General features: G+C 37.1%; 1 protein-coding gene across 1 annotated transcript in view; it reads right to left on the bottom strand.

The window, feature by feature from the left end:
- The window catches only part of Tex11 (testis expressed 11), a 239,463-nt gene that overhangs the window by 82,189 nt on the left and 130,075 nt on the right, over positions 1-27,199 (bottom strand). Inside the window, exons 16-19 of the mRNA XM_051179029.1 lie at positions 26,041-26,143; positions 11,498-11,622; positions 5,824-5,909; positions 4,003-4,059 (exon numbers count right to left, since the gene is read on the bottom strand). Of these exons, the coding sequence (XP_051034986.1) occupies positions 4,003-4,059; positions 5,824-5,909; positions 11,498-11,622; positions 26,041-26,143 (371 nt within the window). The remainder of the gene's footprint in view (positions 1-4,002; positions 4,060-5,823; positions 5,910-11,497; positions 11,623-26,040; positions 26,144-27,199) is intronic.

Genomic DNA, 27,199 nt, shown 5'->3' with positions numbered 1-27,199 from the left:
CTGTCTCAAAACAAAACAAAAACCAGAAACTATTTTAGAAGATAAAATGAAGGCCCACTGGGAGGGGGGATTTAGAAGAGAGTAACAAGATGAAGAAGATTAAAGTATGATATATATGCATCATGAGGTCATAATGAAGCTCATTGTTTTCTACTATATACATATTTTGATACAAAATCGTTAACATCGTTATATTATGAAAATTCTGTTTTAAGCAAATAAAAGTACAAAAAAATTCAAAGACAAAAGAAAACTTAAAATAAGCATTTAACATAACAGAAACTGAAGACCATTTAACTCAATCAGAGGAGTGAATACAGAAGCACTAGCAAACTCAATTAATGACATTTACAGGAAATAGGATAAGACTGGATTCATGGTTTCAGTAAAACTGCAGCAGAAGAATTGTGAGTTCAAGCTCAACCCAAGCAACATAGCAAGACCTCATCTCTCTATCTCTGTCTACACACACACACACACATACACACACACACACACACACACACACACACACACACAAGCACATCAAAACCTGTCCCTATCAGGAAGTAGTATTACTTAATATTTGTGTTTTCTTGGGGACAAATCTTAAAAGTCTTACATGTTTATATAGAGAGACTTTATAGAAAACTTTTATCAGTTTGAATTTAAGCTAAACTAAAGTTAACTTCATGACTTTAATTCAGTGGCTATATAGAACAACCCAGACAAAGTCTATGCATGCAAAAATGTATCATAAGATCCAAGACACTCAAAATATATATATACATAAAAGACAAACTTTTAAATAAATATGCACAAAATTTACACAAATACTGTGTGCAGGACAGGTTTATGTTAACTTTACACAAGCTAGACTTATCTGAAATAAGGGAACCTCAATTAGGAAAATACTTGTTCTTAATTAGTAATTGATGAGGGAAGGCTCAACCCACTGTGGGTGGTGCCATCCCTGGGCAGGTGACCCTGGGTTCTATAAGAAAGCAGGCTGAGAAAGCCATGGAGAGCAAGTCAGTAAGCAGCATTCCCCCATGGTCTCTGCATCAGCTCTTGCCTCCCGGTTCCTGCCCGGACCTCTTTTGATGATGAACAGAGATGTGAAAATGTAATTCCAATAAACAACTTGCTTTTGGTCATGGTGTTTCATCTCAGCAATAGAAACCCTAACTAGGACTTCTGTTAATCTAAAACCATAGAAATGTTAAAACAGAAAAGAACTTAAAACTCTGTAGTCCAGTTATGTTTTACAGAGGAGAAAATATAACTTAGAGAAATTAAGTATGTTCTCATTGACTAAGGTAAACAGAAAAGTGAGACAGCACACTGAAGTTCAATTCTGTTGGATATCCTCATTGAATTAGGTGTTTTAAAATCTCTTTACTAATTAGTAAATTAGTTGAATTTTTATTATATCAAATGCTGACCTCTACCAGAAAAATGATAGATCTTCTGCATTACTATACATATTTGGAATCAATGATATACCTTTTAATATTCTATAATTTAGAAATATTGTAGACAATATAGTAATAATATAACATACAATATCCTCCTCCTTTACCCACTTCCAAAATGGAATTAAAGGGTGTGGTTTGACTGTGTGCTACAGTTATATGGATTATGAAGTACTTTTAAGTCCTCTGCTGAAGAGCTCATAAAACAGTAATTGTGGTAATTTGAATGAGATGCTCCACATTGGGCATTTAAATACTTGGTCCCAGTTGGTGGCTGTTTCGGGAGGATTAGGTGGTGTGGTCTTCCAGAAGGAAGTTTGACACTGGGGGAGAGCTCTGGGGTTTCAAAAGACTCACACCACTGTTGGTACACTCAGTGCTTCCTGCTTGTGGTTTAAGGTATGAGCTCTCAGCTGCTGCTCTCACTGCCTGCTACCTCCACCCTCTGGAATCGTAAGCCCTAAATAGACACTTTCTTCTATAAGTTGCATTGGTCATGGGGTTTTATCACAACAACAGAAAACATAAGAAACTGATGTTCAGACATTTAAATACACTGAGTGGCAATTAATTGCCTAATGCTAAGTTAGGGCCCATGGATACAAATGCAAATACATATACTCCCAGTTATCTAAGGACTTTTACACAGCTATTAAACTTTAGTTTTGAATTTCCTGATATAACACGAAAAATAAAAGACCAGAGACAGATATTGGGGTTCAACCTGAAGATCAGTGAAGCAAAGCAGCCAAGCTACCAGAGACCTCTTACCTCTAAAAGGGCTGGGGTGTTCTTATTCTCAACGTGGCTGGAGAATGAATGCCTGATACTGAGATCTTGCTCCGTGTTATATACCTCCCTAATGCTGGGATTAAAGGGGTGTGATCCCAGGTACTGAGATCATCTTTGCATGAGCTGTTTCTCTTTAGGACTGGATCAATCCTATGTAGAATTGAGTGTCCTTGAACCCACAAAGATCTGTCTACCTCTTAAACCCGAGTCCTGGGATTAAAGTTGTGTATCACCACCCCCTAGCTTCTGGATCTGGGATTGAAAGTGTGTACCTGGCTTCTATGGCTTGTGCCTAACTTTGCTTTCTAAATCCACAGGCAGGCTTTAATAAACCATAAGTAATTTATCACCACATCCTGACCATCTACTCTTTAAAAAAACAGTTTTATTGTTGATAATTTCAAAGATGTACCAATGTTAAAAGACAAGTTATATTTAGTTCCAATATGCCTACCACCCAGCTTCAATATCTCATCTTTCTTATCCCACTGTAAATCTGCAACTTCTCCCATATTACTCTGAAGAAATTTCCAGATAGCACATCATCATACCCACACATATTACAAAGATACATCTCCTGAAGATAGATAATATTTCTGTAAACAATATAACCACATTACCACTATCATGCTGCCTAGAAGTTAATGTCAAAATGTAGTCATTATGCAAATTCTAAGTGCCCCACATTCTTTAGACTGAGTTCTCGTCTATTTGATTGATAAAGCCTGTTAAGAAAAGGTAAATTTTACAGTGTATGCCTGGGTAAATTGTGTGTTATGACTAAATAAGTTACAATTCCAAGTCATCTCAGTGATCGATATTTCTCCCAAAATTTAGTCACAATGGTATAGTGTCACTAGCTGTAAATAACAGATGCAGAACATGCAGTAGATACAGTCTATTACAGAGCTCTTGCCTAAGCATAGAATAACGAGATGGGTGCTATTTTCTGAAAGTTATATTTAATCAAGAAGTTGAAGCAAGTTTTCTCTCAACTAATCAGGAGATAGTGAATTTTATGAAAGAAAAGTTGATGACAAAATCCTTCCATGAATTGTTAAGCTCTTGATAGCTTTTACTTATTTTTATTTCATGTGCATTCATGTTTTATCTGTATGTGTGACTGTGAAAGTGTTGGATCCCCTGAAACTGGAGTTAAAGACACTTGTGAGCTGCCACGTAGTTGCTGGGAATTGAGCTCAGGTCACCTGGAAGAGTAGACAGTGCTCTTAACCACTGAGTCCCAGTTCTTGATATCTTATACCATGGAGACTATGAGGAGAAAAGTGTTTCTATAACCAAAGCTGAAATAGTAGAGAAACAGAATCTTTGTAAATTTCCACTGAGTCTACTGTTGAAAGGGAACAGATACAATAACATAATCAGGTAATATACAAAATGTAAGGGATTATAAACTTCCACGTACTCTCATATATTTACTATTTCCCTGTGGACTGTATTTTCTATCTTTTAAATGTATTACTTCACTGAGTAATTACAGTAACTCCATGAGGCATACATTGGTATTTCCATTTTACAAATGGTAAAACTGAAAGAAATAAATTATGGTAAAGGAAACTTATCTAAGCTATATATATATATCATAAATAACCACAGAGAATATGAATCCAGGAACTGGCTAAAATATATATTAATTTCATCCACTACACAAATCATTTTTAGATATAAGGCTTTCATTTAAAGTTACTCTAAATTTTCCCAAGGTAAATACATCATTTCTCATGAAATAACTTACTTATTTTCAAATTCTGGCATTTGAGAAACTTGTGGAAGAGTAATTCGAACCAGACACCTGTATATAAAAAAAGACAATACAGAAGATGATTCTGAGGTGTGAGAGATGCAGCTTAGTGGTAGAGTGCTTATCTAATATATGTGAGGCTGTGCTAGTTGCCTCCATCCCAATTTGATATACACTGAGATGATTTGGAAGATGGAACCGCAACTGAAAAAAAAAATGCTTCCATCAGATTGGCTTGTAGATATTTTCTTAATTTATGATTGAAGTGGGAGTGTTCAACACACTGTGGGTGGTGCCATCCCTGGGCAGGTGGTCCTGGGCTCATTAAGAAGAAAGCAGGCAGAGCAAGCCATGATGAGAAAGCCAGTAGGTAGCACTCCTCCAAGGCCTCTACTTCATTTCCTGCTTCCCTGTTCCTGCCTTCAGATCCTGCTGCTGACTTTTGTCAGAGATGGACTGTGATCAAGGTGTATAAGCCAACAAGTTGCTTTCGTCATGGTATTTCATCACTGCATTAGAAGTAAACTAGGATAGAGGCCCTGGGTCCTATCCCTAGAACTATACACAGGAAGAGAGAGGGATGGAGAAAATGAGATTTAACGCAAGAGCAAGCAAGTGAGGGAGATTCTTAGAAAAAAAATATGTCAAAGTTATCATGCCAATTTATTACCTTTGATTTTCCCAGAATGCAGAAATGAAAAAAGAAGGGAAAATTAATCTTATTTGTAGATTTTTGTATTGTTTTAAAGATTCCAATAAAACACAAATTTTATGATTTTTGAAGTGAAATTAAATAAAATAATTTAAAAACAAAACTGTTTGTAATAATTTATTAAACAGATATAATAAGCTATTAAGCAGTTCCGAGTTCATATCAGTACAGAAATATCAAATATGGTATACAACTATTTTTTTTTCTGTAAGAAACCTATAATTGGTTTTGGGAGTCTCAGAGAAGAAAGAAGCACTAGTTTTTGAAGGGATATGGAAGCAATACTACAAATGACAATGATGAAGCTGTTGATAATTTCAATCCTGAAAATGCTTTTCAATGAAAAACTATCTGAGCCTGGTACACTGGCACACCCCTGTAATATCAGCACTTGGGAGGCTGGGACAGGAGAGTTTTGAGGCTGAGGTTAGTCTGAGGTATATAATAAGATCCTGTTTATAAAATAAAGTAAAACTTAATAAAATAAAATGAACTGATGGGGCCAGAGGGTCAGGTGTGGTAGTGCATGACTGTAACTGTAGAACTCAGGAAATAGAAGCAGCAGGTTCAAGACCAGTTCCAGGCTACCCAGAGCTACATAGTGAGACTGTGTCTCAAAAAGAGGTGTTGTTGCTTGCTGGAGTTGTTCCTTGCCTAGCATGGATGAAGCCCTAGATTCTGTTCCCCCCAATACAGGAAAAAATAAATTAATTAAAAAAAAAAAGAAATGCTATGTGTCCTGAATGATTTTTAGATATTTATCTGATTGAAGGCTGGTATCTTAGCTTCTGACAGATATAATTCTATCATTCTATTTCCCATTAGAACTAGACCTGAAGTAGAGTTGACAGCAGTAGAACAAACATAGTATCCTTTGGGTTTCTTTTCTCACAATCAAAATTATAGTGTTATCATTTTCAAATTTGACTCTCAGTATTACATGTGAAAGATACCTTTTAGCAAATAATTTTCCTTTCTAAAAGGAAACTTTCAAGTTTTTTTTTAACTGTGTGTCTTCGTTACTGATTGTTACTTAAAGGCTTCGATATCATCAGCACTGTCTTGGCAAAGTTTATAAATTAAGAGTAAGAACAGCAGCTTACTTTAAAGCTCCAAGTACTTCTTTTGGGTCTTCTGAAAATTGAGACAAATATTCCAAAGCTTTGCCTGCCACAAATTGTTGTCCATTCTAAAAGAAACACAGTATGTTAAATTACATCTAAAAGGAAGTGATGTTTGCAACAGGTTGTCTATATTCCTGCCTATTAGAAATATACTCATTTTTTTCTCAAAAAGATTGCCTAACAATGTAGAATGATAATATAATTCATTGGCAAACAGAAAACATGTTCATTTTATCCTCAGAAACTCACATCTTTTTCTTGTGGTTTTTCTTTGGTTTATTTATTTGTTTGTTTGTTTATTTATTTATTTATTTATTTTTGACAGGGTTTCTCTGTGGCTTTGGAGGCTGTCCTGGAACTAGCTCTTGTACACGAGGCTGGCCTCAAACTCAGAGATCCACCTGCCTCTGCCTCCCAAGTGCTGGGACTAAAGGTATGTGCCACCACCACCCGGCTTCTTTGGCTTTTTAAATTCTGTTTGTTTTGTCCTATCCCAATTTGTTTTTGTTTTATCTTATTGTATTATGCTTTATTATTATTCCTCAGATGCCTTTTTTATGGGATGGGGGGTGGGGAGGAACTGAGAGAACTAGGGAGAGAGGAAATAATAATTGGAATGAATTATATGAAAACAATATAGTTTCAAAAACTCATAGCTTTCTATCCACAATCACAGCCTTGCTTTATCCTCTTTATCCTCCTTTTTTTCAGCAGGAACCAAAAAACCAACCAACCAACCAAACAAACAAACAAACAAAAAAACCCAAATTGTTGGATTCCCTCATTTCTAGTACTCTAATCACTCAAAGCCTCTGTATATCCCCCGTTTGTATCCTATTCTCATTTCTCCCAGCTCCTCCAACCCTTCCATTCTGCACTTTTGAGTTTAGTCCATTATCAGAAAGGCCTCCTCTATGAGAGACCTATTCTCCGAAAGTTTCCTCCTTGTTATTTCTGCAGTGAAAATGTAGGTTTCATTCAAGAATACCGCTTACATGGGAAATTCTCAAGTTAACAATAGATTTACTTTCATTCTCTTCTACTCTGGAGATGGAGTAGTGCCTTCATTTTTCAGTACTATTTTCATGTTATTCTCCTTCCTTCTTCCCTAAAAATCACCACTTCAAAATTTTGTCATCAGACTATAGCTCTTATTGTCATCATGATCTCTATATCCCTTGCTGTTGCCATGGTCCCTATATCCTTTATTGTTGCCATGGTTCCTGTCTCCTTTATTGTTGCCATGGTCTCTATTTCCCTTGTTTCTATGGTTTGTAGATGAATTAACTACTGCTAAGTTATTTTATCCACCCCACCCTCCTTCTCCCCTCTTCCCTCTCAGCATTTTCAATGCATAGAAAGATTTTAAAAGTCTAACCTCTCACAGAACTTAAATTCCACTCCATTACCAATAATTAAAACAATTTCATACTGTCATAAACTGCTTTAAAAGGATCTAATTTTTTTTAAAAATACAAACTTGTGAAGTCACTGGAAATCAGTGTAATGCTTCTTCCAAATCCTAAAACAGATTTACCATTGTTCAAACACACCATCCCTGAGCATATTCCCAAAAGATTCTATAGCCTACTGCAGAGATACTTGCTCATCCATGCTTATTGTTGCTCTATTCACAATAGACAGGAAATGGAAACAGTCCAGATGTCCATCAGCTGATGGATGGATAATGAAATGTGGGACTATATTCAATGGAATTCTATTCAGCTATAAAGAGAAATGAAATTTTCAGGCAAATGGATAGAGCTGGATAATACACTGAGTTAGGTGACTCAGACTTAGAAATACAAATGCCACATGCTCTCTCTTATTTTTCAGATCCTTTCAATTTGAGTGTTTAAACTGGAGTAACTATAAAAGACAGGAAGTGGGGAGCAGACACTCTAGAAAGGTAGCAGTAGGACACGGGTTCTATGACGAGGGTGTGTGAAAAAGGGGGGAGCATGAAAAGAGAGTAAAGAGGGGAAGAAGGGTAAATGATGTTTGAAAAAAGCCATAGGGAAACCTAGTATTTTATAAGGTTACTTAAAATTTCAGTTTTAATAGTTATCTCTACATGGCAAAATAATGCTCCCATGAGAGCCAAAGATTATTTAACAAAATCCCCAGTACCAGGTAGGGGATACTTTCTTTCAAATGGTTGGTAAAGGGATCCAAGAGACCCCCCTCAAACAATATAGGCTATTATCCATTGCTCTTGGTTGCCTGTCAGAACATGACCATGAAACCCCATTGATGAAGACAGTACATTTTGCACCATATAAATTGAAGTTGGAAAACAAAAATAAATCAATCTGGAAGCTAGTCGACTGAGGGTTGGAAGGTGTTTCTGCAAATTGCCAAGAAAAAAGTTACCTACAGTCCTACCCAGCCTTAAAGCCTGATAATCACAATGAAATAGCAAGACAGTCCCAATGGTACAACAGTGGTATTTGTATCTTCTTTGTTACCTTTTAATTCATTCTTTATGGAATTCACATCATTCATTGTCATCCCATTCATTTTCCCATCCCTTCCCATCTACCTTCTGCCCCAGCAACCTACCCCCAAAACAAAATAAAAAGAAAAACTTTTTGTAGCGGAAGCTTCAATGTGACACAGTGAGTCATAGTATACCCTTTAGTCCATATATCCTTCCTTGCAAGTGTTGACTGAAATGAGTCATTGGTCCAGTTCTGGGTTGGGGGGGGGTGCTCTGGCTTCTGCTGGGCCCTCATTGGGACTCTTCTTGGTCTTCCTGCTATTTCCCTGTGTCATGGAGTTTGGATCTATAAGACCAGTCCCTCCACATGCTCCAGCAGATCATAGATGGGGTGGATGTTGGGGTGGGACAACTCATAGACTTGGTTCTGGGTCTGATTAGCAGCTGGGTTGGTCAACCCACCAACTTTTTCCCTCACTCATCCTCAACACCAGGGTGAGCTCTCTAGCAATAGACCACCCTCCCAGCTCACCTAATGCAGCAAGCAACAAGTGGCTTGGCCAGATGTCCTGCTCACCTAAGCAAGGTGCACAAACTGGCTCTCCCACCTGCCAAAGACTGGGAGAGGTGGGGGGGGTCATCTTTCCCACTACATGGCAGATGGGGGGTGGGTGGCAAGGCCAGTTCTCCCACTCACATGCCCTCAGGGCTGGCTTGCCTGCACACCCTACCCAACCCCCACACCACCCTTGCCAACAGGGTCAGTACTTGTTTCTTGAGGCAACAAACAACTGTGTAATTGAACCTAAAGCCCACTCAACTGGAGGGAACACATTCCTATAAACCTAGCCAGCAACCCATGACTGGAGAGGTCATGATTTGAATAAGATGTTGTCCACATCCTCAGGCATGTAAATACTTGGCCCCCAGTTGGTCTTGCTGTTCTTTTCAGGAGACTTGGCAGCTGTGGCCTTGCTGGAGGAAGGACATTCCCATGGGCAGACTCTGATGCTTCAGAAGCCACTTGCTATTTTCAGTTCATCTTTCTTAGTTTTGTGGGGCACTTTTTGCCTTATTGGTCTTTTGCCTGTACACTTTGGTGTCCAATGTTGTGTTTTGTTTTGTTTTCTGTGAGTTTCTCTTTTTTGTTTGTTATTTTTTAAAAGAAATAAAGGCATGGATTTGGGTGGGTGGAGGATAGGCAAGCTATAAGTTAGAAGAGGGGAAAATGTGATCAGAATATATTATATGAAAATAATTTTCAATTAAAAAACCACAAAAAATAATAAAAATGTGTGAGCTCTCAGCTTGTTGCTCATACCATGCCTGTTGCTACAGAAAAGTAATTAATACAAATCATAAAGGGAAACTTAGTACTACCACAATCAATAAAGGAATAATGGTTTCAGGGCCAGATGGTTTCAGTACAGAATTCTACCAGAAATTCAAAGAACAGCTAGTACCAATACTCCTCAAAGTATTCCACACAATAGAAGCAGAAGGTACACTGCCAAACTCTGTTTATGAGGCTACAATTACCTTGGTACTCAAGCAACACAAAGATACAACTAAGAAAGAGAACTACAGACCAATATCTCTCATGAACATTGATGCAAAAATACTCAATAAAATACTGGCAAATCGAATCCAAATACACATCAGAGAAATCACCCATCATGATTAAGTAGGCTTCATCCCAGGGATGCAGGGATGGTTCAACATACGAAAATCCATCAATGTAATCCACCATATAAACAAACTGAAAAAGAAAAACCACATGATCATCTCACTAGATGCTTAAAAAGCCTTTGACAAAGCCAACACACCTTCGTGATAAATGTTTTGGAGAGATCAGGGATAACAGGAATATATTTAAACATAATAAAAAGCAATATACAGCAAACCAACAGCCAACATCAAACTAAATGGAGAGAAACTCAACATGATTCCTCTAAAATCAGAAACAAGACAAGGCTGTCCACTCCATATCTCTTCAATATTGTACTTGAAGTTCTAGCTAGAGCAGTAAGAAAACAAAAGGTGCTTTCTCACTCCCCGGCCATCTCGGTGGCTGCTCTTGGTTGGGGGCTGTCCCGCACCTAAGGCAGGAAGATGGTGGCCGCAAAGAAGATGAAAAAGTCCCCAGAGTCAATCAACTCTAGGCTCTAGCTTGTTATGAAAAGTGAGAAGTACATCCTGGGATATAAACAGACTCTCAAAATGATCAGACAGGGCAAAGTGAGGCTAGTTATCCTCGCCAACAACTGTCCGGCTTTGAGGAAATCTGAAATAGAATACTATGCCATGTTGGCTAAAACTGGTGTCCATCACTACAGTGGCAATAACATTGAATTGGGCACAGCATGTGGAAAATACTACAGAGTATGCACACTGGCTATCATTGACCCAGGTGACTCTGATATTATTAGAAGCATGCCAGAGCAGACTGGTGAGAAGTAGTAAACCAGAAAAGCCTTCCTTTAATAAAATCACCAGAGCTCTTTTTAAAAAAAAAGAAAACAAAAGGAAATCAAGGGGATACAAATTGGAAAGGAAGAAGTCAAACTGTTACTATTTGCAGATGATATGATAGTTTACATGAGTGATCCGAAAAACTCTACCAGGGAACTCCTACAGCTGATAAATACCTTCAGCAAAATGGCAAATGCTCTATCATAAGCTATATTCTTTGCCTCTGAAATAGCATCTTTAAAATGCCGAAGTTTCTCTTATTTTTAAAATATCATTACTATCATCATCATCATCATCTCTCTCTCTCTCTCTCTCTCTCTCTCTCTCTCTCTCTCTGTGTGTGTGTGTGTGTGTGTGTGTAGGACACATGTAGAGGTTAGAGGATAACTTTGTGAAGTTGGCTTTTGCTTTCCACCTTTATGTGAGTTCAGGGGATTGAACTCAAGTTACCAGGTTTGTGACAAATGCCTTTACCCACTGACCCATCTCAGTAATCTTGGGATTTCTTTTAAAATTAGTGTTTTGTGTTTGTTTATTTTTGTTTGTTTTAAATGCAAATCTGTGGCCTGAAAAGAAGAGAAATAAGATGAGAAACAAGACAATTCTACAAGAAGCTTGGTATGAAAATGTGAGACAAAATAGTAAAAGGAGGGATCTCCTATGCCTAGTTGATGGTGATTGCATGAATTCTTTTTCAAAAAGGAAAAGAATATATTATAGTAGTTTATACAAATGAATTACCTCTAGAGCAAACTGTATGGCCAAACTTATGATTTTTGTAGGTGAAACTTCACTTTTAAGGAGACCATCATCATCCAGTTCTTCATTTGTTAATAATTTCGTTAAAGTACTAACTACCTGTAAAGCTGAAACAAACAATAAAAATGTGTGATGATTTCATCAAAGGTAATATTTATTGTTTTTGTTAATTATAACATAATAGATTTTGAATCACCTTAAGATATTCCTATCTCTAGAAATATAAAATTATTAAGCCATATGAATTAATAAACCATCAAGAAAGATCTGAATCTTTGAGCAACAGTACTTGTATGAATTTATTTATGGATGTAGCTTCAAAAGCAAACAAATACAAGTTGTTCATCTAGCACTACTTGTAAGAATAAAATATTGAACCTAGAACCTAAATCCCATTATTAATGAATGGACTAGGGATGCATTGTGGAGCATCACAATTTGGAATATAACACTACTAAAATGGAATGAGTGTCTTATATCCCATTATATGTCTTCAAGGTAGATAATTATAAATTAAATGTATATAATAGACATTAAGTAACAGATAAATTATAGCTAATAAGCCAAAAAGGAAATAAATATATTCACAAAATTCAATTGATCCAAAAGAAATAATTAAAAAGCAAAACATCAACAAAGAATAGATGACATAAGTGGAAGACCAATAACCTAATGCTAAATTTATATCCAATTAAGGTGAATGTGGTGATGCATGTCTGTACTCCCAGTACTCAGGAAGCCTGACTGGGACACAAAATAATTTAAAGTTTAGCATGGGCAACTTAGTGAGAGTATGTCTCAGAATAAAAAGTAAAAAGAGACCTGGGTATATAATTTAGTGGTAGAGTCTTTGCCTAGAATGTATGGGTCCCTGAGTTAATTCCCAACTACTTGAAAATAAAATAAGTACGTCTAAAATATTACTAATCATATTACATATAAATAACCAAATGAACCAACTGAAAGACAAAGAACATTAGATTAAAACAAAAAGTTTCAAATGTATAGTACAACAGGAAACATATATAAAGAATTCTTTATTTGCATAAACTCAGTTTATATAGTATAGGGTTTTTCAGGATGATCATTCTTTTTCTTTTTCTTTTCTTTTTTTTTCTTTCTTTTTTTTTTTTTTTTTTTTTTTTTTTTTTTTTTTTTTTTTTTTTTTGAGACAGGGCTTCTCTGTGGTTTTGGAGGCTGTCCTAGAACTAGCTCTTGTAGATCAGGCTGGTCTGGAACTCAAAGAGATCTGCCTGCCTCTACCTCCCGAGTGCTGGGATTAATGGCGTGTGCCACCCCCACCAAGCAGTATAGGGTTTCATAAGGACAATTTCATTCAGTTCAGTGTATACCTGGGTCATATTCTCCGCCCGTATCTTCTTCCTTCCCTCCTCTCCCCTTTACCTCCTACTTGTCTCCTTCATTCCCTTAGTCTCCTATCTATACTCACAATGTTGATATACATTAATGGTCTTATGTATGTATAAAAAAAACTAGAATCCACCAATGATGGCAAAGCATGCAATATTTATCTTTTTGACTTTCAAACATGCCTGAGTTTGACTCATTTCACTTAATATGACAGTCTCCAGTTGTATTCATTTTCCAGAAAATTATAAAGTTTTATTCTTCTTTATGCCTGAAAAAATTTCATTGTATATATACACATCTAAAAATATTTTTAATATTTGTTTGTGTATATGACATGCACATGGGTATCTTTGTGTGACAGAACATGTGTGGAATTTAGTAGAATACTTTGTGGAGTTGGTTCTGCAATCAGATTCAGATTGCCAGGCTTTTGGGGCAAGTGCCTTTACCTACTGAGCCACCTCACCCCATGTTTTTTTTTTTTTTTTTTTTTTTTCCAAGACAGGCTCTCATGCAGACAAAATTGAGCTTGAATTTGTTATGTAGCCAAGGATGACCTTGAACTTCTGTTCCTCTCCCCCACACTGGCCTAGAGGTGGGATTATAGGTATGTGCCAATATACCAGATTTTATGTAGTGCTAGGGATTGAACCCAGAGCATCATGCATGCTAGCCAAGCACTCTACAAACTGATCTACATCCTAAACACAGTATCACATTTTCTTTATGCATATATAAGTATATATATATATATATATATATATATATATATATATATATACATACATACATACATATATACACTCACACACAAAACACCTAATCTAATTACACTTTGGCTATTGTGAAGAAAGAATAAAAGACAAAGTTGTTTTAAAAATGTAGGACAAAATAAACTATAGTAAATGTAATCAAAAGTAGTAATCTCTTTATTAATGACAAACAAATAGATTTCAGAACAAAGAATAATTACCTAAGAGAATATTTCAGGCTGATAAATGAATCAATTCAATGAGGACATAAACCTAATTGTTTATGGATCCAATGACAAAATTTCATAATATAAGATGCAAAATGGGCTAGTGAGATGAGTTAAGGCACTTTTCTACAACCCTGATGATCTGAATTTTATCCCTGTGACCCACACGGTGGAAGGAAAGAACCCAATTCTGGAAATTGTCCACACACACACACACACACACACACACACAAAACACACTCAAATAATCTCCAAATCCAGACTAGTCCCAAGGATGTCAGTCTTCAGAACTGCTCCAGTAGACTAAAGTCTAGGCTCACTCCAATAGACCTAGGTAGGAAACTCCCTTGCTTCTCCTAACCCTTACCACCACCACCACCAACACACACACACATTTCATATCTGCATCAGCTAGCCTCAACAAGCTTAGTCTCAAAGTTCATTACAGAAGATACAAGCAACAGATCCACCTCCCAGTCTGGGATTGTGAGTGCTGCCACACTACCTTTAGACATGTGGCCTAGCCTAGAACATGGAGGATGTGGGTATTTGGGTCCTAAGAAATTGTGCTAGAACATAGATATGTGCCCTAAGATTCAGTTCATCGGGTTATTTAAGCTGTAAAAAGCTATTCTGAAATGGCTACAAAATGACATTCCTGGCACTTGATCCCTAGAGGCATGCACTTGGCAGCACTTGGATGCTCAGGCTAATGGTTCATCCCAAGGCAATGTCAGCTAGTATAGACCTAAAGATACAGAGATCCCCAGTAGACATGGTTTCCAGTACCTCTCTCTAAGATCAGGTTATAGCAGCACCACAAAGACTCAATCATTATATCCATTCAATGGATCTACCGCCATGTGTTTCCAGACACAAGCTCCACTGACCTAAGTCAGGCCTGCCCAGGGACACAAATAATGAGTTTACCTGTGAACCATACCAAGCATCCTGCTCAAAATCTCTGAATGGACTGACATATGAAAGGACTGTCTAAATGAAGCTTGTCTACAAAGACCACAGTAATTCTGTCCTGCCTAAAATATGCAGACACCAATGCAAGGCCACAAATATCAAATACAATCATGGAATACACCACTCCAATAATAAAATAAGGTGGTGGTAAGAGACTCAAGGAAATGGAGATTTACACACCAAGCTGCAAGCATAGACCTGTAGGTCCTAGCATTCAGAATACTGAGGTGTGAGAATCACGTTTCCAAGTGGTGGTGCATGCCTTTAATCCCAGCATGGGGGAGGCAAAGGCAGGTGGATCTCTGTGAGTTTGAGGCTAGCCTGGTCTACAGAGTGAGTTCCAGGGGTGTTACACAGAGAAACTGTCTTGAAAAACAAAACCAACCAACCAAATAAATAAATAAATGAAACAAAGGATCCAAGCTTCATTCTCTGCTCCCATATAACAGCTTGTAACTATCTGTAACTCCAGTCCTAGGGGATCTGATGCCCTTTTCTGGCTTCTGCCAGCAACAGGCATGCTTGTGATGCACAGGCATACATGTGGGCAAACCACATAAAATAATTTTAATTAAATAATAAAAACAAAAATATAAAAACAAAACAAAACGAAGTTAGACATATTGGTTTGTGCCTATATCCATAGCACACAGAATACAGAGCCAGGAATTCACAAGTTCCAGGTTAGCCTGGCCTACACAGTGAGTTTCAGCTCAGCCAAGGTTACATAGCTATATGTCTCAAAACAAAAATACAAACAGAAATTTTAGAGTTTAAAAGTGCAATAAAAAGTATCAGTGATAGGTCTGCTCAAGGAGAAGACAGGAACTGAACTCAAAGACAATTTATAATATGTAGCCAAAGAAGAAACAAGAGAAATGGTAAGGAAAGAAGAAATGTGAAATTTATGGGACAGCATCAAGAGAGCAAATGCTCCAATTAAATTAATAAAAGAAGTGGAGCTACAAAGCAATAGAAAATTCATTTAAAGGAAAAGAAAAACAGAAGAAAACAATATGTTTCAGAAAAATGTAAGAATCCATTTAGACTTTAAACTTTCGAGGAAGGTACCAACTGTCTAAGCAGATTTAATGCAAGCAGGACTTAAGCAAGACACTATCAAATAATATACAACCAAAGATCGAGAGGGGATCTGGAAAGCAGCAGCTGAAAAGAAGCAGCACATATAAGAAGGGTGTGCCAATCGTCTAGCAGCACTAATGTTTCTTGGCAGAAACATCACTGGCCATGAAAAATTGAGGAGACAGATCCAAAGTACAGATGGAAAGAAACTGCTTACTAGGAATACTTGGCAAGAAAATGAAGGACAAATGAAAATTCCTAGATAAACAAACACTAAAGGAGCTGAAGCAAAAGTATGTTGATTAGCAAGACAAAAACTAAACCATGAAAGTACACAGTTAAATTCAAAATAGTCTTGATAAGTGTGTAACGCTCTTAGAGCTTTAGAATGAAGGTTGAAAATTAAGTCATTAAGTCATTAAACTAACATCTATAATAATTTTCAAAAATACTTAGTATAAAAATAAAAGTTGTAATGAAAATATAAACTATGGGGAGGCAGATGGATGGTATGATCAAAGTAAAGCAATTATCAACTTAATGCAGCCTATTTATTACAAGATGTTTTAAATAAGCATGTGGTAATCAGAAAAACAAACTATAATTATTACACAACACATAAAGCAATCAAAGCAGATAGCCACAGAATATCACCTGACTATAAAGGAAGACAACAGGTAGAAAGGAACCAAAGATCTATGAAACAAAAAGAATTCGTGGAATGGCAATAATAAGTCCTTGTGTAAAGATAAAAAAAGAAAGGCAAAGTGGGTATCTTTCAGTGGGCCCTGCAAGATATGCCACTAAGCAAACACACCATGCACAAAAGGTTTAATGGGGGAGGAGTAAGAGGAGAGTAAAAGAGTGAAAAACCATGTTGAGAGAGGTAGACAGGCAGACAGACAATTAGACAGATAGACAGACAGACAGATAGACAATGAAGAGGCAAGAGGAAGAAGAGAGGCAAGAGATCAAGCTTGTGCCTAGTGGGCATTTTTAAGGGGTGCACATGTTGCATAGCTGATTGTAAAAAGACACCTGTTGATAGGTGATTACATGACTGCTTTGGTGGCAGAGGCAGGCCTTACATACCAATAATTGCCTTGAATGTAAATGGATTAATTCTATAATCAAAAGACACATAGTGGGTAAGTAGATTAAAACCAAGAAAATATTGTATCTATAAGATGCTCACTTTTCAAGAAAGCCTTTTAAGGACACATAGTTTGAATGTGATGAGGTAGGAAAAGACATTCCACATAAATGGATGACAAAACAGAGCAAGATTATCTGTATTTATAAAAGACAAAATAAATTTTCAGTAAAAATTATAAAGAGACAAAAGACTATTTTACAGTACTAAAGAACTTAAATGTACTGAAAAGTATTACCAAATATATTTACCCAACAATGGAATACCTAAATATATAATGAGAATAACAAACTAAAGGAGGATATAGAATATAATACAATACTAGTGAGGTCCTTCAATATTCTACTTTCTTTTATTTTTTTTTATTTACCTTTGTATTTTATTTTTTTCAATATTCTGCTTTCAACAGTGTCCATATTATCTAGCTAGACAAACAATAAGGAAACACTAGATTTAAATTATTATCTAGACCAAATGAACCTGACAGACATATAGAAAATATTTTATCTAACAGGAACAGAACATACATTCTTCTCAAGCATACATGTAAAATTCTCCAGGGCAAAATGTGTCTCTTAGCAAACTGAAGATGACTGGATTCATGTAAAATATATTTTCCAACCATGATAATAGTATGAAACTAAAAATTAGTAAAAGGAAGAATTTTTTAAAAAATTAAATACACAAAAATTAAACAACATGCTTATAGCAGGTAATTTAAAAAAAATCTCGCTGGACAGTGGTGGCACATACCTTTAATCCCAGCACTTGGGAGGCAGAGGCAGATGGATCTCTGTGAGTTCGAGACCGTCTACAAGAGCTAGTTACAGGGCAGCCTCCAAAACCACAGAGAAACCCTGTATCAAACAAACAAACAAACAAAAAAAAACTCAGCCAGGAGCTCACAGAGGCAAAACCAATAACCAGGGAGCCTGCAAGGGACTAACCTAGACCCACTGCATATATGTGACAGTTGTGTAACTTGATCTTCTTGTGGGACTCATAATAGCAGGGGCTGTCTCTGACTCTTTTGCCTGCTTTTTAGGATCCTTCTCCTTATACTAAGTCACTTTGTCCAGCATTAATACATGGGGAAATGCTTATTTAGTCTTACTGCATCTTGATAGGCCATGTTTTATTGATATCCATGGGAGGCCTGCCCTTTCCTAAACAGAAACGGAGAGGTAGTGGATTGAAGGTGGGAACGGAGTAGGGTAGGCAGAGGCACTAGATGGAGAGGAGGGAGGAGAAACTGTGGCTGGGATGTATAATTAATTAGTTGGTTAATTAATTACTTTTAAAACATAAGATAAGTATTAAAAAATTAAGGGGAAATTTTTAAATATTTTGAGAGAAATGAAAATGGAAACAAACATCAAACCTACCCTGAGGGAAGCTTATAGTAACAAACACATACATTAAAAAACTGAACAAAAGAGAGAAAGCGAGAAAGAAAAATCAAGTGTAAGATACACACTTCTAATCCTAGAACCTTGAAGACAGAGAAGAGGATTGCAAGTTCAAGATCTGTCTGTATTATATAGTGAGATCCAGTTCAGCCTGGTCTACACAGTGACACTCTGGGATGGAGGGGTAGGGAAAAGGGGTAGGGAGGAGGAATTATAATAATGTCAAATAAACAAATTAGCAATGTGCCTCAAGGAATCAGAAAATGAATCCAATTTTAGCAGAAATTAGTATACAGTGAAAATCAAAATTTAAATAAATGACATAAAAAAATAGAAAGACAAATATGGCCAATTAGGGCCTGCACAGGGGCAGGGCCGGCAATCACAAATGGGATCTTGAAGGTCACAGGTGTGAACAGCCTCTGACACTGACTGTGAAATATTATTATCTGTGCGCCAGAAGACCATTTGCATTCTTACCATCCAACCCATTGCAGAGGAACTTCCAGTGGAGGGACAGAATGCCAGGAGCCAGTGAAGGAAACCTGAGAGAGTCCAAGTGGAATCCAAGAACCAAGCATCAATTTTTGAAAAGAAAGAAATATCCAGGCCAAGATGGAGTATTACAGAATTCTACAAGACCTTTAAAAAATAATTTATAGTAATCCTTCTTAAATTATTCCATAAAATAGAAAATGATGGAAGGCTTCCAAATTCCCTTTGTGAAGCCAGTATCACAGGGAAAGATAGACAGACAGACAAAGAGAGAGAGAACCACAGACCCTGATGAACTTAGAAACAACAATCCTCAGTAAAATATTTGCAAACAGAATTCGAGACTACACCAGAAATGCATTCATCATGATCAGGGATGGAACAACACACAAATCAACAAGTATAATACATTATATAAATAGACTCAAGATCAGAAATGACATAATAACCTCAATAGATGCAGAAAAAGCCTTTGACGAAATCCAATGTTCTTTCACAATAAAAGCTTTGAAGGAAGAATATGGAGGAAACATATTTCAATATAGTAAGAGCTATATATGAGAAACCTATAATAAGCATCATGCTAAATAGAGAAAGCTCAAAGCATTTTCACTAAGACCAGATATAATACAAAGCTGTTCACTGTCTGAATGCCTGTTAAATATGGTACTCAAAGTGTTAGCTAGAGCAGTGAAACAACAGGGAAAAATAGAAGGAGTTCAAATAGGAAGGGAAGAAGTCAAGGTATTTTTATGTGTAGTTGATATGATTCTATATATAAGGGGCCCTATAGACTACCTGGAAACATTTAAAACTGACAAATATTTTTCAATAAAGTACAGAATAAAAAATTATATCTAAAAATCAGTAATCTTTCTATATATAATGACAAATACACTGGAAAAATATCGGGGAGATATGTTAGGAATATGACATGAGGGAAATATGGTGAAGGGTGGGTCTGCAGTGGTCCCATGGCTGGTGAAGGACAGACGGCAGGTGGTATATGGCCAGAGACTTGTAGACATGACTTAGATGGAAAGTTTATTGATGGAAGGTAAGGAAATAAGGAAAGAAGAGAGAAAGAGGGAGAAACAGAGACACAGAGAGACACACATAGAGCTGCCTCCTCAGCGGAAAGAAAAATGAGTGAGTGAGTGGGTGGTTTTCCTCCACATCCTCTCCAGCATGAATTGTCATTGGTTTTAGCCATTCTGGCAGGAGTAAGATGGTATCTCAAAGTTGTTTTGATTTGCATTTCCCTGATAGCTAAGGACATTGAGCACTTAAGTGTCTTTCAGCCGTTTTGATTTCCTCTATTGAGAATTCTTTCTTCAGCTCTGTACCCCATTTTTAATAGGGTTATTTGGTGTTTTGTTGACTAGTTTCTTGAGTTCTTTGTATATTTTGGAGATCAGCCCTTTGTCGGATATAGGATTGGTGAAAATCTTTTCCCAGTCAGTGGGCTGCCGTTTGGTCTTGTCTACTGTGTCCTTTGCCTTACAGAAGCTTCGAAGTTTGAAGAGGTCCCATTTATTAATTGTTGCTCTCAGTGTCTGTGCCCCTGGAGTTATGTTCAGGAAGCGGTCTCCTGTACCAATTTGTTCAAGGGTCCCTGAACCAGGCCTCACATCCAATCAGAAAGTCGTTAGTTACCTCCTAACACTCATGCCACTGCTGTACCAGTAGATATAGCTTGCTTAGCAGGTCAGTGTTGTGGTATAAAGGGTCTAGCGCTGGGTAAGACCACTGGTATATTTTCTTCCAGCAAAGCATGCACAGCATTTTTCTGGCACTATGAATTCTAGTCAACAGGGAAGAAGATTTTCTGTCAGTGTGATTTCTCTATATCCTGCAGCCACTGTGTGTTGTATTTTCAGCAATAGGGTCTTTATCATGCAGTTATGGTGGGTAACGAGGGGCAATGGCAGCAGTCTGTGTTTCTTTAGAGATGTCTGGGTTTCCCTGACCAATAACTCATAGGAAGCTATCCCATGCCATGTACTGCGATTTTCATTTAATCACCCATGTCTTCAAGAAGCAACAGTGTCAACTCATGCATGATAATTTTGTTTGAACTTTTTTATTTGCATTTTGAAATTATTTTACTAACTAGTGTTTTTCCATAAAACTTTGTCATAGATTCTTAAATTTTGGTTAACCTACTCCTACCTCCCACTGTCCCCTATTTGCCCATCCCAATTAATCCTTTAACCCTCAGTATTCCCTACCTCTTCTTTAATTTCATATGTGTCTCATTACCCTTCTTTAGAGTGAATCAGACCACAAAAACCCACCAATCCAAAGCCACTCTAGAAAGCTCCATTCTCCAAGGAACCCTATATAATCTCTGTACCCTGTTCAGTTTGCTGCTGACTCTCACCCTAGAGGCAGCCACCCTCCTGCATTCTTCCTTCTCAATAAGTCTCTTGAGTGAAGTTTGTTGTACGGTGCGATCCTTTTGCCAGAGAAGAGCCCAGCTATAACAACTTTCACCTGAACATAGCAGAGCAGAGTTACACTCTGGGGGTTGGTATGATAAAGCACAAGGGGAACCTTGGCGGAATCTATGGTAGGTAAGGAAGACCGAGGCAGGGGACAAATATGCCAGGCAGAGATAGCTTAGTGAGAAGTTTTATTAGAATGGAATCGGCGGTAAGGAAAGAGAAAAAAGGCACAGAGACACAGAGACAGAGAGAGGGCAGAAGAGAAGAGGGAGACAGGAAAAGTCCTGCCTGCCCCAAGGGAACAATGGGAAAGAGGGAGGGAAGGAGAGTATAAGTGGGCCGGGGTCTTTCTTTTAAAGGGGTCCTTTGCACCTGCATGCAGACTATGCAACCATGGAACCCTGGCCTGACCTGGATGCATTCTGCCAGGAAACAAGGGCAGGCCAGCATAATGCCAGAATCCTTACAGGGTTACCTAAACACAGCTGTAACACTTCTGTAGGAGCAGAGCAGAGATGTAACACTTTTGCTAGGGAAATTTTCCCTTAGAGGAGCAGAGCTCTCTAAGTAACAACTTCACCAGGAAACCCTCCCCCACCAGAGCACAGTTGTTATACTTGAATTGGGGAAACCTTTCCCTGGAGTAGAGTTGTAAACTGCTATCATTACAGTGACGTTGAGGTATTCCTTGGCTCCCGAATGCCAAGATACCTCCCAATCGGAACTGCGCTTTTCTTTAAGTTTGATTATGAGATAGTAGGCTTCCATATGGCTTTTCCTTTGAGTTATCCCTTCTCTTCACTTCCTAATTTTACCCATACTCTCACAATGATCCTTGCTTAACCTTCCTGCATTCCGTATTCCACGTCACTGCTTTTGCTTCCCCTATAATATACAATATATAATATAATTAACATCCCACAAAAGAAGGTAGTTACCTGTATAAGACTTACATAAGATCAAGCCCAGCCAAAAATCACAACACAGGGTAGATGATCTCCATCCCTATTCCTTACTCATGAGGTATCAGCATTGTATAGTTGTTAGGGGAAGGAGAATCATTCTTTTTTGGGGGAAGGGACCACTGGTAGGTTTCCTCTCATCTATTGGATAGCCTCATACCCATGCATATATGGGTAGCACTAACTGGATTTAGTGGATTATAAAAACAAAAACACATAAAGTTGGGAGGGTGTTTGTTGGAAGAATTTCACAATTACAACTGTCAACTTGGCACAAATCTAGAGACAACCTGGGAAGAAGAAAACTCAACTTAAGAACTGCACAGATCAGGTTGGCCTGTAGAATTATCTGTGGGATATTTTCTTAATTGCTAATTGACAAGGGAGGATCCAGGCCACTGTTACTAGGCCTATACCAAGGTAGATGGACCTGGGCTATATAAGAAGATTAATTGAGCAAGCCATAAGTAGTGTTTCATTCTCTCTGCTTCAGTTTCTGTTCCATTTTATTGCATTGAGTTCCTCCTGCCTTAGCTTCCCTTGATTATCAACTATAATGTAAAATACCATCTTCTCTTCAAGTTGCTTTGGGTTATGTTTTTTTTTTAATCACAAATGCAGAAAACAAAGCTAGAATAAGGGGACATAGGGAAGTTGATTATATCCCATTTTATACAGGTACAAATGTTCAAAAATGAAAAAAACTTAAATTCTCACACTTTTTTTTACAGAATTAGAAAAGAACAATCTTAAAATTCATATAGAAGAAAAGATCTGAACTAGACAAAGCAACACTAAGTGAAAAGAATAATGGTGAAGATATCACTATACTTGATTTCAAGTAGCAAAACAGTGTGATCATTAATGCTAACTAATGTGGGAAGATCAATCTATACCATTCATTTAGAAGGAAATTCAGGCTTGTATAGGGTGAAGAAACTGAACTGGACACTAGCATTCATGCATTCATTGTTCTCATATTCTGGCTGTGGATGTAATATGACCAGCAGCTTCCAAGTTCTACTGCTTTGATGTCTCCATAGACTATGTCTTGAACTGTGAACTTATTTCTCCCTTATGTTAGTTTTGACAGAGTATTTATCACAGCAACAGGAAAACAAACCATGATAGATTGCATGGTACAAGCATAAAAACAGACAGAAGATCAATGGAATGTTAGAGAATAGAGGACCCATCGAAGCCAACACAGCAAGAAACACCTGATTTTTGACAGAGATGTCAAAAATAAATGTTGGGGGAAAAAGACAGCGTCTCAGCAAATGGTGCTGAGAAAACTGGGCACCTACAATGTGGCCAATCCTGAAACAATAAATACAAAAAACAAAAAGGAACTCAGTAGGTTGCATTTGTATGTTTGTGAATATGTAACTAAAAAAAGAAACTATAAAATTAAAAGTGGGGGGACATGGGAGGGGTTAGAGGAGGAAATGGAGGATACAAGGGAGGGTGCCTGAGACTGAAGGAAGGAAAGCAAAGGGAGAAAGTGATATAATTTTATTTTAATTAAAAATGCATTTTTAATAAATGAGCTAACAAATACAGAATTCCCAAAAGAAGAAATATAAATAGCCACTGAATATTAATAAATTGTTCAATAATCTTATCCACTAGGAAAATAAAAATTAAAACTAGTTTGAGATTTTATCTCACCCCAGTTAGAATGGCAATCAAGAAAACAAATGACAACAAATGATGAAAGATGTGAGGAAAAGATAATTTTATTCATCATTGGTGGGAGTGTAAACTGGTACAGTCCCTACAGAAATCAGGGTAGAGGTTTCACAATAGACTGAAAACGTAACTTTCATATAACTGAGGTCTACCACTCCTGAACATATATCCTACTGCAAAGATGCTTTGCAGACCCATGTTCACTGCACTGCTGCTCTATTACCAAAAGCTAGGAAATGGAATCAACCTAGATGTCTAGGAACAAAAGAATAAATAATGAAGATGTGTAAATACACAAAATGAAGTTTTACTCACACACACACACACACACACACACACACACACACACACACACACACACAAAATAGAGTTAGCAAGAAAATGGACAGAACTAGAAAATATATTGGATGGAGTTCCGGAAGACAAAACCACGTTTTCTCTCATATGCAGATCCTAGATTCCAAGTTTTCTATGTGTTCATTTATGTGGGAGTGTGTGTAGACCCCAGAAAACTAGAATGGGGCCTATGAGAGAGGTAAAACAATTCTTTAAGGGAGTGAGGTTAGTGGAATGCATGTGATATAAAAGGGCAAGTGGGAACAACAGGCGTGGAAAGGGTTGAGAGAGAAAGGGGGCAGCGACAGGAGAGAGGAGGGAGTAAGGGGGAGACTCAATCATAACTAATGGTGTACACAAAAGCTATACAGAGATCTATCCAATCATTGGTAAGCTAATTAAAAAAATAAATAGAAGGAGAACTAGTCGAAGAAGGATCAATGGGAGTGTCAGTGGAACAAGAAAGAGTAAATAGAGATAAATACAAATATGATTGAAATACATTATATACATACATGAAATGTCATAATAAAGACTATTATTATATATAATCAATATATATTATTAAAATATAAGCATTTAGAAGGGATGGTTAAATGGCTTAGTGGGTATAGGTGCTTCCTTCACAAGCTTGTTGACTTGAGTTCAATCTCAGAACCCATATGAAGTGGGAGAGAATCAATTTCATGAAGTTTTCATTTAACCTCCAAGTACTGTGGCATCACACACACACACACACACACACACACACACACACACACACACCAAATTCCCAGAAGTCTTTACTGAAAAACAGTAAAGATAGACATGAAAACAATATGAATCTTGATACAGAGTTAACTCTAACTTGTTCATTATTATTGAGGTATATAGCATTTTAATTATATATTAAATTATCTTTTTTCTAGCATGAATAACAGAATCTCTGGTGTAAAGTAACTCTAAATAGTTTAGTGATTCGACTGGTATAGTTTTTGTTTCCATCAATCTGCTTAAGCGTCTCAATTTCCTTTATAAATGGCAATTTGTCTGTAGTTCAGATTGCTCCAGAATTTGCTCAACTACCCAAGGGTAGAAAGGCTGAAAACCTTAAATGAACATATGCATATATGTAACTAAATAAATATACACATGTGCATGTAGATACATCAGCTAAGAAACTGCGTAAGTTAATGGGAGAACATAGCACTGGTAGGATGTGCATCATGTGTCTACCATTCTAACACTATCACTTTGTGAAAAAAATTCCACTTGAAGATTAGGGCTTTGGTTTTTAGGTTAATTCCTAACTGTTGTGAATTTTTATTATGATGGTCCCTTCCTGTAACTTAAAACTTTTAATAGGCTGGCTCAAATGTTGAAGTATAAGTAAGTACACTGATAAAAATTTTCTCCAATTGTTGTTCAATATTTTCCCATTTCAGATCTTTTAGATAGGTAGTCACAGTTTTTACTTTCACATACCCTCCAGTTTCTTTTTGCATTATTGTATAATTTTTATGTAAAAGTAATTATATCTATTTAGTACACTTGTTTAAAACAGTATATCTACTTTCTTTTTGTGAATCCTTTTATTCTTTGAGGATTTTATTGGTCACATTAATACATAAAGAGCATTTATACCTCTGTCAGAGTTGCCCTCCATGATCGCAATCTTGAATATATAAAATTGAGTGAGAATGTTTGTAGGATCCTGTTGCTCAGCTTCTGTTATTGCCTCTTTAGCCTGAAAATAAAAAAAAAAAAACATTGGTTTACTTTTATAAAAGTCCTTATTGTATTTTACTAATATCATTGGTAGACACAATAGTTGAGAGGTACTCAACTATGAAAAGAAAGGAACCTAAAAAACTAAAGACCTGTTGTCTTAGAAGGCCAGGGAAATAGTTTTGCTTCTGGAACAAGAGTGAATACGCCATTTCAAAATAAAACAACCATAAATGTTGGATAATTTGCTTTAAATTTCTTTAATACTACTACTAACAATAATGTAAACTAATAGGACAACTGGGAAAGTAGCAAAACAGTTATGAAAACAAATCTAAGGAAAAGTGAAGTCCCAGAAAGGTAAGCAGAAAATGAAAAATAATTTTGGCTCATAGGTAATTGTAAATTTAGACTAAAGGTTTACTGAAAATTTGACAGGCCTTGGTAAATCAGGAACTAGACTTCAAGTTCCACAAGATCACATGGTTAGACTAAGTCAGAAGTAAACTTGCTCCTATCCATAGCCATTCAAGCAGACCACAAAGAAAGTAACTTTGGCACTGAGTAGAAGGCAGCAGAACACATAGGGGGAAATGTTCCTTGGGCTGTATTACAAGTAGACTAGTTTGTTTGCAGCCCTAAATTACAGTACCTGATGGGTAGAGGGCTCAAAAAACAATAGACCTACAGTTAGGAGTAATTGCTCCCAAACATATGCAAGAAGAAACAGAAATCCTTTGGGGTCAGGTAAAACCTGGTGCAAAGGAAACACCCATGAATCTACAAGGATGACCCCAGCTAAGACTCCTAGCAATAGTGGATAAGTAACTTGAACTGGCCATTTCCTATAATCAGATTGGAGAATTCCCTAACTGTCATCAGAAGGCCTTCATCCAGTAATTGATGGAAACAGATGCAGAGACCCACAGCCAAACATTAGGCTGAGCTCAGGACTCCTGTTGAAAAGAGGGGGAGGAAGCATTGTAGAAGACAGTAAGATCAAGGTCATCACAAGGGAACCCACAGAAACAACTAATCTGCCTCAAAGGAGCTCACAGAGACTGAATCAACAGCT

This window comes from Phodopus roborovskii, unplaced genomic scaffold, assembly GCF_943737965.1.
Source record: "Phodopus roborovskii unplaced genomic scaffold, PHOROB, whole genome shotgun sequence".
NCBI classification, from domain to species: Eukaryota; Metazoa; Chordata; class Mammalia; order Rodentia; family Cricetidae; genus Phodopus; species Phodopus roborovskii.
This window is presented reverse-complemented; position numbering and strand designations above follow the sequence as displayed.